The 17261-nt window shown below is 40.0% G+C and overlaps 1 protein-coding gene across 3 annotated transcripts; it reads right to left on the reverse strand.

Moving 5' to 3' along the window:
* Window positions 1-621: 621 nt before the first annotated feature.
* On the reverse strand, window positions 622-11187 carry hmg20a (high mobility group 20A). Of its 3 annotated transcripts, XM_058408701.1 has the most exons (9): window positions 11036-11187; window positions 7665-7756; window positions 7061-7270; window positions 6701-6833; window positions 5909-5946; window positions 4478-4553; window positions 4075-4290; window positions 3055-3187; window positions 622-1092 (listed from the first exon to the last, which is right to left on the reverse strand). In XM_058408701.1, exons 2-9 carry the CDS (start codon window positions 7728-7730, stop codon window positions 1089-1091), a joined length of 876 nt encoding a protein of 291 aa, XP_058264684.1. In that variant the 5' UTR covers window positions 7731-7756; window positions 11036-11187; the 3' UTR covers window positions 622-1088. The 3 variants fall into 3 exon arrangements, with proteins under 3 accessions (XP_058264684.1, XP_058264686.1, XP_058264685.1); XM_058408703.1 differs by lacking the exon at window positions 11036-11187 and having other exon boundaries at window positions 7061-7294; window positions 7665-7748; XM_058408702.1 differs by lacking the exon at window positions 622-1092 and having other exon boundaries at window positions 3051-3187.
* Between the last annotated feature and the right edge of the window lie 6074 nt (window positions 11188-17261).

The following is a 17261-nucleotide window of genomic DNA, read 5'->3' on the forward strand; positions in this document are numbered from 1 at the left end:
AAGTAAATGTTGATATCAAACCCATTTCTGCTCTCTGAGATGCTCCAAGTGCTGCTTCATCTAAAAAGCAGCTGAGATTTGATCTTCAACCACTTAAATTGTGTGTAAGGTTATCCAACAGAGGGAAAAACACGTCTAAAACACAATAAAAGCCAACCGAGTCCTGACTCATTTTCTATCAGACTCACAGCCAAAAAAATCATTCATGTCTTTATCCTGAGTGAAAAATTCCTTTACATCAATTTCCATGCGTCAGAACTCTGGTGTACTGGTAGAAAGTAGTAACTTTTTCTTCATCCCACAAACTTACCTTTTAGGAAACCACTTGCCGGGCCGCTTTGATCGTTGATCTCATATACCTGATACATTATTTAAATTCGTTGCAACATATAACATACAGCAAATCTGCACAGGGACTGATTGAAAAGCCCGGGTCAGGGAGCTGAGAAATGTTTTCTCTTCCCCTTCATCCGTCTCTGCAGTGTGTGCTGCATGTCAACCACAAAACACAAAAGCAGACAGCTGCAAAGGAGGAGGAGGAAGAGGAAGAGGGGCACGAGGTCACAGCTGCCCATCTTTATGAAGGTATCAGATAGAGAAGTGATCCACGCAGACATGCTCTTTATCGCAAACGCAGTTTATTGGTCAATGAAGCATTTCAGCTTTTATACACGTTGATGGAACCCTGGCACTAAGGGCAAGTGGCAAAATCACAAACAAACATACTAACTACAGTTTAAATCAGATTAAACAAGATACAAAAGGTCATTTCATTGTATTAAAGTAATGAAATAACTAAAATGCTAACTTTTCTTTCAAATTAAAAACAAATAAACAAACAAACGTTGACAAGGGATATAGTTCATATACACACACATTGTTCCACTTTCTTACCAGTAAAAAAAAAATATCCATAAATACCAATGGATGACCACGTTTAAGTAAGAAAAGCTGATAAAAATGGCACTAAAAATAAATAATTATCATTTGAATAATTGTGTGTAGTAATGCAAGTCTTAAAAAATGGGTTTAGGGACAGGTGGTGTGAATCGAACGGATTTGGCAAAACAGCTATCAGGACTCCTCAATTACCTGCGAGAGAGAGAGAGAGAGAGAGAGAGAGAGAGGGTGATGGAGGGGGAGATAGAAAAAGACAGCAAAAGAGAGGGAGAGGGAGAGTGAGAGAGAGAGAGAGAGAGAGAGAGAGGGAGAGGGGGGGAGAGAGAGAGAGGGAGGGGGGGAGAGATAGAGAGGGGGGTTAGGGTGAGGGGGAAAGAGAGCGAGAGATAGAAAAAGACAGCAAAAGAGAGGGAGAGAGAGGGGGGGAGAGATAGAGAGGGAGGTTAGGGTGAGGGAGAGGGGGAAAGAGAGAGAGAGATAGAAAAAGAGAGCAAAAGAAAGACAGGGAACAGGTAGAGAGAGAGAAAGAGAGAGAGAGAGAGAGAGAGAGAGAGAGAGAGAGAGAGAGAGAGAAGAAGAGAGAAAGGGTGAGTGAGAAGGGGAAAGAGGGAGAGATAGAACAAGAAAGCGAAAGAGAGGAAAAGAGAGAGAGTTGGGGGGGTAGAAAAAGAGAGCGAAAGAGATGGAGAGAAAGAGAGGGGGAGAGAGCACGAGAGGGGGAGAGAGCACAATCACAGCACTTTTTAAACACAATGCCATAACACCACACACTAATCCACTGCTTTCAGACTTATTTCATTACAACGCCAATCCACTGGCATTGTAATGAAAAGGATGAAAATCTCCTCCTTCTTTCCTTTGTGATGCAAAGAAGGCTTTTAAATTCCAGGGTTTTTAAAAGATAGTTCTAATTATAGGCTACAAAATACAACTAAAAGGCTCATTTTGCCACTTTAACTGCCCCCTCACTGTGTGTAGGAGCAAAATACACTCGCTTGTGGGTTTTTTTTGGTCTGATTCATGAAGGTCAACACGCTGTTCTGTAATCCTCCCTGTGGTGATGAGCGACTAAGGGAATTTGGCATCTGTCACCTCCAATTTATTCTCCACTAAAAGAGGAAGTCAAAGGTGACAGTTTAAGGCTCGAGTGAACTTGAAGAAAAACAAACTCACATTAAGGGACGGTATTTTGGAAACTAAATAAATAAATAAATAAATCACACACAAAAAAGCAAACAGCTCAGCTTTGCTTGATGGTTTGTGACCATCCATCTTCCTCTTGATGACATTCCAGAGGTTTTCAATAGGGTTCAAATATGGAGATTGGGCAGTGGGCTCAATTTATTTATTTATTTTTTTAATCAAATTATTTTTTTTCAAATTTTGGTGTTATTACCATATAGGGCATTCAGAAAGTATTCCCCCTTAGACCCCCTTCACTTTTTTCAATTTTGTTAGGTTGTAGCCGGATACTACAATCGCCAAATTAATTTTTTCCCGTCATTAATCTACACTCAGTATCCCATAATGTGAAAAGAAAATTCTAGAAATGTTTGTAAATTTATTAAAAAGAAAATCACATCACAAATTAACTCAGGTGCCTCCCATTTCTCTTGACTGTTGCTGAGATGTTTCTACATGTTGATTGGAGTTCACCTGTGGTAAATTGATTGGACATAACAAAACTGAAGAAAGTGAGGGGGTCTGAATACTTTTTGAATTTTGTTCACGAGATGTTCTCCATGAACGTTGGTGATGGTGATGAACGCAAAGACACAACAGAATCAAGTAGTTCTGAAACCCGAGAATTTCAGTAACCTCCTCAGTCACCAGATCTGAATGGACACCAATGATGGGATGCGACCATGTCAACAAGGACCAGGATCTTAAAGCTTCCGAGCTTTCTGTGTCATTTAGACTTGAGGCTTGGGTAACGTGAGCTCCTAACTTTAATCTTTCTAATAAATTGGCCACGTCTGTAGTGTGAGATTCCGCTAATTAACATTAACGCATCATTTCATAACCCACCTTTACAGAAGGTACCAATAATTCTGAAGCTGCTTATAAACATTAGACTGCAATGTCATGTTTGTGATGGAGCTATGACGTGTTTGAGTGTAGTTTTAAAAGCTGTAATCAGGGCACAGTGGTTACCTGTCGAGGCAGTTAACCACATCCCGAACCAAGCTAATGAGCTGCTCGTGTTCCTGAGGGCTGGACATCACGATACTGTGGAGCTTCTTCATGTAGGAGTCGATGGAGTCCAGGCTGGCTATCTCTCCGCTGCCTGCAGGAACATAGCAGTGACACACACACAGTTAAACACACACACACACACACACACGAGGGCACTAGAGAACAGATATAAATAAACCCGGTTACAGCAAAGACTACTATTCTACTATTACTGGAAACACACCATACCATAGTCTATATTGGTAGATTTAAGATTGAGATTTAAGATATCCTTGATCTTTAAGTGACATGAAAAGAGAAGAAGCCTCCTGAGGATAAAAAAAAATGAGTTAAAACTTAGGACAAAAGAAACAAACAAAAAAAATTCTTAGCAAGTAAAAATATCTAGAATGTAGCCATATCTAGGATTCGCTCAACCAAATGTTAGACTATTAAACTTGGACTACTATGAAACTAGTTCTAGTTTCAGTTCATTTTGCTTATTTGAAGCCCCGATTTCTAGAAAGAATAAAATGATTTGCAGACAGAATAAGAAAATGTTAAATCCTGAAATGAGTGTAAATGTGTAGAAATAAATTAAATCCCTTTTATTGTTATTTATTTCTGTCTTATGATAGAAAATTCTAGATAGGTATGACTTGATTTAAGATATTTTGACTTACTAAGATGGGGAAAAAAACGTGAAAAATGCAGATAGATAGAGAGAGAGAGAGAGAGAGAGAGAGAGAGAGAGAGAGAGAGAGATAGATAGATAGATAGATAGATAGATAGATAGATAGATTATTCATCCCATTGGGAAATTTATAAAAGCTCCTCTTGCCCGGTACATTTAGCGTGTATAATTAGACAAAAATAAATGCTGTAATACTAAGCGATCAGTAGTGATGCCTTGAAAACTTTCATTTGTCCACTACACGTAACAGGCACTGTCCTAAGCCTTGCAAGTCTGAGTGTATGAGGTGTGTGTGTGTGTCTCACCAGGCAGTGGCACATTGGAGAAGCTGTTTGTGAGCGCTGAGCGCAGTTGGTCGAGGTGCTGCTGTAGCAGGCTGTTGCGTGTGCGCTCCTGAAGCACGTCTCCCTCCAGGCGCTCCACGGCGCTGCGCATGCTCTCCACGTGTTTCTGCAGGGCTGCGTTACGCTCCTCGTACTCCATGTTGGTCTTGCGTAACTGCCGCAGCTCCGCCTCTCGTGCTGCGTGAAAGGTTTGAAGTTTAGAGGGAAATGCACACACACACACACCTTCAAGTATCACTGTGTGCCAGGTCAGTTTTCTTGGAACAGTATGGAATGCACTAATCTGAAAAACCCTCTTCCCCCTAACTGAATGATATTGAAACAAATCAGTGAAAAAATACAGCTGAAAAACTCAATAACCCACCTTTACTGTGGTTCAGAAACTCTTCAGTGAAGATGGGAATATCAAACACTGAGCGATCCTTCAGACCTCCATCACTCTGAGAGAGAGAGAGAGAGAGAGAGAGAGACAGAGACACAGAGAGAGAGAGACACACAGAGAGACACACAGAGAGAGAGAGAGAGAGAGAGAGAGAGAGCTTTAAATGTCAGAGATTTTGAATCATCTGTCATGGTTTTGAATATCATGTGATGAGCCTCATTTATCATGTGGATTAATAAAAGAAGCTAGCATTCTGGAAATGAAACATTTCTATCCTACTTGTGCTCCTGACTGTGTAAATATACTCAGAAGCAGACTAACAAATGGAAGCGTCAGCTGATCGTCTTCCAGTCATCTGCATATATTACTGCACTGATAGAAACAGCCTAGGCTGTCCACACACACATTTAATGGATATTGTTTGAAGTCCAGTCTTTTGATATTAACCGCATGAATGAAAGAAACAGCGAGTCAAGATAAATCCATAAACCACGATCGTTGGATTGGGAAGAAATGCCGCTGTGTAAATGAAGGGGCGGACTCTGTAACGATTAGGAGTGTATATCAGTTCTGTTTGTTGTGGCATCTTCTAATATCAGAGCCAGAACTCGGTGACTGATCTGCTGTGTCTCAAGCTGCACTGTGCTGTTATACTTCCTAGTGTGCTATCTGCCAACACTGGACTTCCTGTGGTCAGGTAGCACATCACCTCCAGCTTCTCCAACATGACATCTGGGATGGTGCATCAGTGTGTAAGGGAAATTAAAAATTCTACCTACCTTCCTTTACTTCACTTTTTTTTGTAATTCAGCTCCATATTGCCTATCAGATGCTGTTAATAATAATAATAATAATAATAATAATAATTCTTTCACAGGCATGAATGAAAATCCCACTTCTTCCTATAAGGAAGTACTGTATATTCATCATTTCAATGTTGTGACCTTTGCCTTTTATGGAGTTTTGTGGGAGGTACCAAATGCAAATCAGCTGTCCAGTGAATTTATGCACTTTTGTGCGAGTTTGAAAGAAAATCATTTTGTAAAAATTTTTTAGAAAATCTTTTCGGACATCCTCAGGCGTGTGTGTATTTAATCCTCAAGTGTGTGTGTATTTTACACAAAGCATTACTAAAAAGGTACGTCATAGGATGTGTAATAATATAAGACCTATTGATTCCACTTACTCAACACACACACACACACTTAATTACATTAAAGTTAATGCATTTCGACACTAACTACTGAGTTCTGTAACTTCTCTAAGCCCTTAATAAATAAAATCCCTGACAGCTGATGGCAGTTTGGATATGACGATTTAAAGCCAAGCTCCTTACAGATCTAAAGGAAGGGTTCAGAGAGGGTAAACACTCTGACAAAGTGGCTTTGTGGGTTCAGCTCGAGCTCGTCTTACCTCGTGAAGAGCTTCCCGGGCAGCCTGCCGGCCCACATCTGTTACACAGAGAAAAGAGTTTGAGAAATGGCAGGAGTGGTTCATTAATGTTTCCTGTAGATTGTTTCCTTTCTTCCATCTTGAACTGATACGATTGTGAGGAGAGAGGCGGCCAAAACAGACAGCGAAATAAAGGATCTGTGGTAAGATTAGAGTTTTAAGTGTTAAGAGATGCTGAGGCTGGTCACGAGCAAGAGTGGAAACGCATACAATACAGCTCGGGTTACTGCTTCTTTGCTTTCTCTGGATACTTCCCATCTTCAAAAAACATGCAAATGGGCGAAGTGATAAAAGCTCTATTGCTTGTAGTTTTGTGTGTGTGTGTGTGTGTGTGTGTGTGGGTTGCCTGGTGATTGACTCGTGTCCCATCTGGGTTGAAATCCCTGGCCTCTCTCACACAACAGATCCGACTATGACCAGGATAAAGCGTTTACAGTTTTAGATGAATGAATGTAAAATAAATGGAAAGAATGAATAAACCGGAACATTCTGTCAGCTGAACGTTTATGTAGAAATCAGTGATGATAACGATGGTGGTACGCTGCTTACTGTGTAATGCATTAACTCAATGTATCCAGATGTATTTTAGATTTATTTCTTCTGAAACCATGCGATCTGTTCTGATCTACGTTGGAATTCTGTTACTCTTGTGCTTACCAAAAACATACCATGAAATAACTAGACAAAGAAGAAAAAGGACAAAAAGAAATCTTTTTCGCAAAGCATGAGGATGCTGTTTTTTTCTGCACATACCTCCTCTGAGTCGCTTTCCCTTCTGTTTCTCCTGCACCTTCCTTTTGAAATGCTTATAGGCTTCTGTCTGCTGATACTTCTCCAGCTCCCTCATGTAGCGCTCCTTATCTTTCTCTGCCTCGTCCAAATAGCGCTAAGGAGATAGGGGGGAAAAAAAAAGAGGTTTCTCAGTTCAAAACAAATTTGTGACAGACACAAGTCCATTTGAAGCAATTCAGGGCTCATGGAATGTGTTACAGGAGTTTAAAATGTGTTCTTGGGTAGCGTGAGGTGTTGCTTGTGTTACCCGACGGCCACAAGAGCGACACTTTAAAATGCAGATTTTTGTAAATCCTATTAAGTCAGTGTGCTGTTCCTGACCTGCTTCTCCTCAGGAGGCAGCTTGCTCCACTCGTTGCCGAGCATCCTGGTGATTTCTGGGAAGGGTACGTCTGGTCTCTCGGCCCTCAGCTGCTCCCGTCGATCGTTCATGAATCGCACGTATCCCGTTAACGGGGCTTTGGGTGCGTTACTGTCCTTCATCGGCTTCTTCCTCTTCCTCCCTTTAGTCCAGCTGGTCCTGCGTGGCTTCTACAGGGCAAGAGGGACATAGTACTACACAGAATATGTACAAATATATACACATAATGATCCAGAATATTTTCAAATCATATCTCCTGTGGGACTGAATAACGGCCATTTACTGCTAAATGGATGTCGTCTTTGTTCTGGGACCAACACACAGGGATCCCTGACACACCATAGTTGCAGGGAATCTTGTGGTGACTGACTACCTTAATTATTGACTTTATTTACTTGTTCTTGGAGTCTTCTTTTGCGAAATTATCATGGCCCCTGTCTTTGATTGCTGCTATGTATTTCAATGTGTCATTATGTGCTTTTTATCCTTATATGACATGATTATAATGGAAACTGTATTTAAGCTTTTGATGGAGTGAAACATCAAAATCGGCCACTGTGTTACCTCCTCTCCATTCCTTTGGCTGCCGTTATCGGTGTTCGCTCCAGGTGAATTACTCTGCTCTTCCATGACCTCTGTGGATTGAGCTAAAAAAACTACAAAACATATAACACGCACCACCCTACATATTAGTACACTCAATGCTACATGTGTCCAGAATTATATCATACAATATCATATATCATACTGACTCACAGCTGTATAACACAATCCTTGTGTCACGATTCACACTGTTCAATAATCCTGGCTTTTTATAATCCGACATTTCACACTGTACATTCCTAAACCCTGGATTAACCCTCTTCTTATGTGCATACAACCATGATACACAGCTTTTGAATCAGAGAGAAGGAAAGGTTAATATTAAACAATTTTCTCCTCCTGAGACATCCAATGACAAGGATACAAGAACAAAAGACTTTTCTGGCCATAACTGTATAAATAACCTTATCTCCTCTCCGTTCCGATTGATGCGTTTTCTGTCACAATTAGACATTATTGACATATAAGGTGCATAAGCATCAAGATTATTGTAACACAACATCATTTCACACTGCATCCGTTTGGCACCACAATGTGTGGTTAACACTGAAAAAGCATCAGAGCAGGGTTTCATAACCCCGCTTCTACATTTACAAGTGTGAAACCTTCTACAAGTCTGAAACTAGGTCCTCTACCTGGGGTTAAATGCAGTGTGAAAAAGTTTGTGGACACCAGAGCATCACACCCATATACACTGTTACCAATAATGCTTTCAAATGAATATATCCACATTCTCAATTCAATTTTATTTGTATAGCACTTTTAACAATGGACATTGTCTCAAAGCAGCTTTAAAGAACATAAAAAACATGGTTCAAGATTAATATTAGACAAAAACATCAAGATTAATAAAAGACATATATTTACATTTATTTATATTTATCCCTATTGAGCAAGTCGGAGGTGACTGTGGCTAGGAAAAACTTTCCTTAGATGGTAAGAGGAAGAACCCTTGAGAGGAAGGAAACCTCGTCCTCATTTAGGTGACACCTGAGAGTGTGATTATAAATCATTATACACACCAGAGAGTGTGATTATAAATCATTATACACACCAGAGAGTGTGATTATAAATCATTATACACACCAGAGAGTGTGATTATAAATATCGGAGAGTGTGATTATAAACACCTGAGACTGTGATTATAAATACTGGAGAGTGTGATTATAAATCATTATAAATGCCGGAGAGTGTGATTATAAATCATTATACAGACCGGAGGGTGTGATTATAAATATCGGAGAGTGTGATTATAAATCATTATAAATGCTGGAGAGTGTGATTATAAATCATTATAAATGCTGGAGAGTGTGATTATAAATCATTATAAATGCCGGAGAGTGTGATTATAAATCATTATAAATACCGGAGAGTGTGATTATAAATCATTATACAGACCGGAGGGTGTGATTATAAATATCGGAGAGTGTGATTATAAATCATTATAAATACCGGAGAGTGTGATTATAAATCATTATAAATACCGGAGAGTGTGATTATAAATCATTATACAGACCGGAGGGTGTGATTATAAATATCGGAGAGTGTGATTATAAATCATTATAAATACTGGAGAGTGTGATTATAAATCATTATAAATACCGGAGAGTGTGATTATAAATCATTATAAATATCGGAGAGTGTGATTATAAATCATTATAAATACTGGAGAGTGTGATTATAAATCATTATAAATACCGGAGAGTGTGATTATAAATCATTATAAATATCGGAGAGTGTGATTATAAATCATTATAAATGCCAGAGAGTGTGATTATAAATCATTATACAGACCGGAGAGTGTGATTATAAATCATTATAAATACCGGAGAGTGTGATTATAAATCATTATAAATGCCGGAGAGTGTGATTATAAATCATTATACAGACCGGAGGGTGTCATTATAAACACTGGAGAGTGTGATCATAAATCATTATAAACATCGGAGAGTGTGATTATAAAGCTTTATAAATACCAGAGTGTGATTATAAATCATTATAAACACCGGAGTGTGATTATAAACACCGGAGAGTGTGATTATAAATCATTATACAGACCGGAGGGTGTGATTATAAATATCGGAGAGTGTGATCATAAATCATTATAAACACCGGAGAGTGTGATTATAAATCATTATAAATACCGGAGGGTGTGATTATAAATCATTATAAATACCGGAGAGTGTGATTATAAATCATTATAAACACCGGAGAGTGTGATTATAAATCATTATAAACACTGGAGAGTGTGATTATAAATCATTATAAACACTGGAGAGTGTGATTATAAATCATTATAAACACTGGAGAGTGTGATTATAAATCATTATAAACACTGGAGAGTGTGATTATAAATCATTATAAACACTGGAGAGTGTGATTATAAATCATTATAAACACTGGAGAGTGTGATTATAAATCATTATAAACACTGGAGAGTGTGATTATGAATAATGTCCTTTCTACAGTCATATACAGTCAGTTGGAGTTGTTTAACCAGGAGCTCCTGTGCAACTCATAAATTAGCTCAACATCTGAGTTTATTATAGATTCAACACCAACTCCTCATGCCCAAGCCTTCAAATGCTCAATGATGGAGATACAGTGTATGTACAATGTTATTTTCTGTATTGATTAGGAGGCTGTTGTCCTCCAAGTCCACATTCTCCTGGAGAATGAAGTTGGGTGAATAAGGAGTGTGTGTGTGTGTGTGTGTGTGTGTTTAAATTTGCATAAACCTCCATCCATCATGAGCAAAAGTAGGTTCTAGAAACTTAAAAAGTAAACGTTAGACACCAGCCATGTCTTGAAGGATGAGTACAGAGTGTGTATGAAGGCTTAGGGCTGAGGTTAAAACGTTATATTCTCCTTTTTATTATATTTTTGTAAGCATTTAAACACTGTACCTAATGACTAATGAATCTCACACGGTCATCAAATTGATTTGTTCAGCCCTCCTAAAGAAGTGTACAAGGTTTAATTTTTCAGTGCTGTAACCTCCTGCAGTTCAGAATTTCACGACAAAACACTGACATTAACCTCACAATACAAAGCACATCAAAATCCCTTCCCGGTGGTGTCCCAAACGCTCCCATATTACCTATATAAGCACACTATACACGCAATTAACAAGAAGCGTATGCACCCTACGTAGTGCACTCGACACTCATAAGAAGCCAATTGGAATCGAACCGGTAAAGTTAGCGTGTCGTGTTAGCCAAACACCTAGCAGGATCACACAACCTCATCGGTAAAATATGAATAATTTGGTGTTTACGATCGCACAGTGCAACACAGAGCAACTTCGGGTTTAGGTAAAAGTTCATACTGACCTGTAATTTGATCTAAAACGAATGATTCAGGATAAATTCTGTACAAGGGAAATAGCACTAACCAAAACAATACAAATAACCAGGGGGGTTACGTCATCATTTCGCGACAGGCATGCAAAACGAGCGGTGTTCCGGTCCGGTGGGATTCATTCATGTTTTAAAAGACACGTGTTACTATTTATGTTACAAAAAGTATTATGTTTTATATCGCATTTTTAAAAACAATTCAAGCCATAAGTACTGTTAAAAGCCTGTAATTACCGAATTAAAAAGATATAAACGTTCTTCAGTATGGATAACTACTTTACCTAGCGGAGGGATTTCTAGAGACCGCGCGATTCGGTCACGTCCTCTCGGGGACACTGTGTACTGAGTGAATAAACTACCGACTCTTGAGCGCCGCCATGTGGCAGAGACGCTCCCGTGTTTTGAGCTGAATTTCAGATGTGCTTATGTGTGAGAAATATCCTAGGCGTAATATTATGTACTTATAAATAACTGTATCCTAAATAATACCACACACAGTATCATGCAGTTGTGTATGCAGTATGTCATAACTATCATTTGCTGTGCTACATGTGGACACCAAAATTGTGCACTGAATTCCTTTAAACTGCTTTTTTTGTGCTGAAATATTATATATTTTCATAATTATGCTACCTTTACACAAAACCGGGGGAGACAGGTGATCCAGTGACATGACAAAGTTGAGACGGTTGAACTTCATGCAACAATGGAGCGAAGTTGATGTGTTAGAAGCAGGAAAAATGGGCAAGCGTAAGGATTTGAGCGAGTTTGACAAGGGCCAAATTGTGATGGCTAGACCACTGGATCAGGGCATCTCCAAAACTGCAGCTCTTGTGGGGTGTTCCCGGTCTGCAGTGGTCAAAGTGGTCCAAGGAAGGAACAGTGGTGAACCAGTGACAGGGTCATTGGGCGGCTGAGGCTCATTGATGCACGTGGGGAGTGAAGGCTGGCCCGTGTGGTCTGATCCAACAGATGAGCTACTGTTGCTCAGATTGCTGAAGTTAATGCTGGTTCTGATAGAAAGGTGTCAGAACACACAGTGCATCACAGTTTGTTGCGTATGGGGCTGCATACGCAATTCAGTCAGTACGCCCATGCAGTCAGTAGGCACCAGTCAGTATGCCCATGCTGACCCCTGTGCACCACTGAAAGCACCAAGAATGGGCACAGGAACATCAGAACTGGACCATGGAGCAATGGAAGAAGGTGGCCTGGTCTTATGAATCACGTTTTCTTTTACATCACATAGATGGCAGTGTGCTTGTGTGTTGCTTGCCAGGGGAACACATGGCACCAGGATGCACTATGGAAGGAAGGCAAGCCAGCAGAGACAGTGTCATGCTTTGGACAATGTTCTGCTCCTTGGGTCCTGCCATCCATGTGGATGTTACTTTGACACCTACCACCTACCTAAGCATTGTTGCAGACCATGTACACTCTGTCATGGAAACGGTATTCCCTGATGCCTGTGGCCTCTTTCAGCAGGATAATGAGCCATGCCACTAAGCAAAAATGGATCAAAATGGTTCAGGAATGGTTTGATGAGCACAACAATAAGTTTGAGGTGTTGACTTGGCCTCCAAATTCCTCAGATCTCAATCCAATCAAGCATCTGTGGGATGTGCTGGAAGTCCAATCCATGGAGGCCTCACCTCGCAACTTACAGGACTTAAAGGATCTGCTGCTAACATCTTGGTGCCAGATACCACAGCACACAGTACAGGGATCTAGTGGAGTCCATGCCTCGATGGGTCAGGGCTGTTTTGGCAGCAAAATGAGGACCATCACAAAATTAAACAGGTGGTCGTAATATTATGCCTGATCGGTGTAATAGTTAATACTAATATAAATACTAGAATAATATAACGTTTTCTCCTGACTCAATCTGCCGCAATCAGCTAAGGAGCCTTTGTTGTACCCTATACATTTCTTAATAGCCTTAATAATTGTCATTTAGAGCTATAGGATTAAGCTAACTGTCTAAACGCTCTAATCAGCCTCGCGCTTTTTCCAAATTGAATTGTTCAACTGAACAGAAACACTATGGCTTTTTATTTTACACTAATGATCTCAGTCATTATTGAGTGATTATTAATCACAAGCCTGTTATTCAGATTGAACACGCAGTATGCAGCAATCCTGAGTCCGTGTCGGTGACTGGATTCAAATGAGCACATTATTTTATAATCAATGCAAAATTTGAATGGGAGCCGATCTAGTGTGGATAAAATAGGAGTAATATGGCGAAACTTTCTGGCTCTAGAAAGGGCTGCTCCAAGGAGACTAACCTAGATTATCAAAACATATATTATTTATATTATGTTATAATTATTCTTAGCTTATTAGATGAATAAATGGTCTACTATAGTAACCTTTAGATGCAGTAGTTATATGTAACATAACTATATATTTATCAAATTCTAAGTATCTTCATGGCACTATTCTATCCAACAATCCTTAACACAGACAGGAAGACAGACAGGTAGACAGACAGATATAAAGATGCCCTACAGACAGACAGACAGACAGACAGACAGGGCTTTAGCTGAGGTGGATGTGAGGTTTAAAAAACCAGGCTTAAGCTTCATTATGCCAGCATGTCTTCCTCTGAGTATCGGTACTCTGAGTACCGATCAGGCATAATATTATGACCACCAGCCTAATATTGTGTTGGTCCCCCTTTTGCTGCCAAAACAGTCCTGACCTGTCATGCACTGTGTATTCTGACACCTTTCTATGAGAACCAGCATTAACGTCTTCAGTTTTTTTTGAGCAACAGTAGCTCATCTGTTGGATCGGATCACACGAGCCAGCCTTCGCTCCCCATGTGCATCAATGAGCCTTGGCCATCCGCGAACCTGTCACCGGTTCACCACTGTTCCTTGCTTGGACCATGTTTGATAGATACTGACCACTGCAGACCGGGAACACCCCACAAGAGCTGCAGTTTTGGAGATGCTCTGATCCAGTGGTCTAGCCATCACAATTTGGCCCTTCATCAAACTTGCTCAAATCCTTACACTTGTCCATTTTTCCTGCTTCTAACACATCAACTTTGAGGATAAAATGTTCACTTGCTGCCTAATATATCCCACCCACTAACAGGTGCCATGATGAGGAGATAATCAGTGTTACTCACTTCACCTCTCAGTGCTCATAATGTTATGGCTGATCGGTGTGTGCTTTGTGATAACTATGTGGCAACAGATTGGGTGTGATATTTAGCTGTCCACATACATTCGGCCATGTAGTGTATGCATACACATGCCAGGGAAATATCTGCACATGTATGTGAGGGGCCTCACGTTTACTAGCAGAGCATTTCAGCATAATTACTTTCTTCCTTCATTATGAAAGAGATGAGAGAAAAGAGCCAAGGGGTGGAAGGGGAAGGAGTAGGTGAACTGAGCGCTTTAATTAATTCATGTGGTCTGAGGGAACACTTTTATGATATCCCCAGAAACAATATCTCAGCCTCGTAGAGAGCAGCAAAGCTTCCATTCTTTAGCAACTAATAAAGGATAATGCATGTCTCACTGGACACACTACTCTTTTAAGCAAATGCAAGTTCATTTCATCGTTAGACATTTTGTAAACAGAGGACATGATTTTTAAAAAATATTTATTACACATTCGTACATTTGCATATGACTTATGTTTTAGTAAGTTCAGTTTTTAACCAAACAAAAGACCCAAAATATATCTCAGAATAGTTGTGCATCGCAAATTACAGTTATTTCCTGTTTTATTTCAATCCTAATCACACATCCTTACTGTATGTAACAGAGCCACATACCACAAGCAGCCATAACAATCAATTCCAAATGAAAAGGAAGAAAGCTGCTGATAGTGTGAAAGGAGGTTTAAATGTGCGGTGAAGTAAAAAGTTTTCAGTAGCCACTGGGAAACATCTTCTCTATCTTAATAATGTAGTCAGGAATCCAACCTTCACCTTCACAAGATCATTTTCTTCTCTAGTGAAAACGTTGGACATTCATAGTTGATGAGCTGCATTCTTTGGCCTCTTCCCAGCCAACTACTTTCTATTTAATTTATTCTGAAGCTCTGTTTAGGTGTAAACACAATACACTGAATAGACACCTTGTGCTACCTGTGACCTCTTGAGGCATGGTGTGAGTGTGTGTGTGATATCTGGCACCAAGACATTAGCAGCAGAGCCTTTAAATCCTACGAGTTGAGAGGTGGAGACTCCATGGATCGGGCTTGTTTGTCCAGAACATCCCACAGACTCTCCATCAGACTGAGATCTGGAGAATTTGAAGGCCAAATCAACACCTTGAACTCTTTGTCATGTTCTTCAAGCCGTTCCTGAACAATATCTGCAGTGTGGCAGGGATATGGTTGCTTTGAAGGTCTGCAACAATGTTTAGGTAGGTGTAGGTGTCAGAGAAACATTCACATGAATGCATGACTTAAGGTTTCCAAGCAGAACATTTTCCAGAGCTTCACATTGCCTTCAGCACCTTGCCTTCTTCCCCCCATGATGTGAAAGAAAATGTGATTGATCCGACCAGCCCACCTTCTTCCACTGCTCCATGGTTCATGGTTTGTTGGGTCATCATGTATTGCCAGAACAGCTTCAGTGTTCCTTGGTGGAGTTGAGAAGGTTCTGGAACAATACTGGAACACCATTCTTCCAAAAGATATTGCCTCAGTATGCAGAAATGCTGTGTTGGCTGAAAGTCCTTGATGTTTTAATGGTGTGGCTCATTGCTTAAGGTTCTGATCCAGTGATCATATATTTGTCACTTCAAATCCCAGGCCTTCCAGAGAACCCCCAAGACTGCTGTCACACTCAATGATGTTTTTTTTCCCCCCACATCTCACATGCAACCCTCAGGGAAGCAACTACAAGGCGGGTGGAATGCAGTCACTTTAAAAAATTCCATCGCCAGCATTTCGTTCGTTACAGCAGGGCGCTCCCAAAAGTAAAATAAAAAGTTCAACTTTTAATAAAAGTGCCAAATGACGTCACTTTAATCTCTCACCCAGGTGAAACATGGAGAACAGAACCAATGAAACAAGAATATTGGGGGCGCCGTATCATGGCTGACCCTGCGCTCTGACCCCAACCTCCAAGGATGGGATATGCGAAGAAAGAATTTCACTGTGCTGTAATGTATATGTGACAAATAAAGGCTGTTTCGTTTCGTTTCGTATTACATTGTATTTACATTGCACACTATATGGCCAAAAGTATGTGGATACCTGATCGTCATCCTTATATGTGGTTCTTCCTACATTGTAACTGTTGCCACAAGTTAGAAGCACACTGTATAGTGTGTAATTGTATTCAGTTCACTCTAACACTGTTCCAGCATGACGATGCCCCTGTGCACAAAACAGCTCCATGAAGACATGGTGTGGAGGTTAAGGTTGGAGTGAAAGAACTCCAGAGTCTGACTCAACCCTACTGAACACCGACTGCACCCCAGACTTCCTCACCCTTACACAATCAGTGTCTGATCTCACTAATGCTCTTGTAGCTGATTGATAACAAATCCATACAACATCTAGTGGAAAGCCTTCCAGAAAAGTGGAGTACATTATAAAAGCAAAAGGGAGAATAAATCTGGAATGAGACGTTCACCAATATACTGTGTATATAAATGTGATCATCGGGTGTCCGCATACTTTTGGCTTTATATAGTATAGCATAAACTGCTGAAATACAGTATTCAGTAATAAACCAAGCCATATAATAATGATATTTGACTGGCATCAGCAGAAAGCAGATCTATTTACTCAGCTCTGAACTCACAAAACTTACAAATTCACACTGGATTTGTTGTATTAAAAAAATCTGTTAGTTTTTTTTTGGACATTTATTGCTTTCACACTCGCAGGCCAGGTGATCAAACCAGCGCTTTCCTAAGAATAATCCTTATTAGTCACTCGCTCAGCTATATTATGTGTACACAAATATTAATAAGCGTCTGCTAAAGTGTAAAGAATTTATATTATTGTAAATGTAAGAACACTGCACACTCCATTTTGTTGAGCATACATGGGGTACAAACTGAAGGGACTGAGAGAATGTTGGTGTGTGAAAGAGGAATAGATGTGAATTCTGTAAGTGTGAAAATAATCAGCATGTGGCCCGTTATAGGCAAATAAATAAAAATATGCCCTCTGTGTGCACAGATACAACAACAACTGATCACACAAATGGCTCCTG

This window comes from Hemibagrus wyckioides, linkage group LG14 (assembly GCF_019097595.1).
Source record: "Hemibagrus wyckioides isolate EC202008001 linkage group LG14, SWU_Hwy_1.0, whole genome shotgun sequence".
Lineage (NCBI taxonomy): Eukaryota > Metazoa > Chordata > Actinopteri > Siluriformes > Bagridae > Hemibagrus > Hemibagrus wyckioides.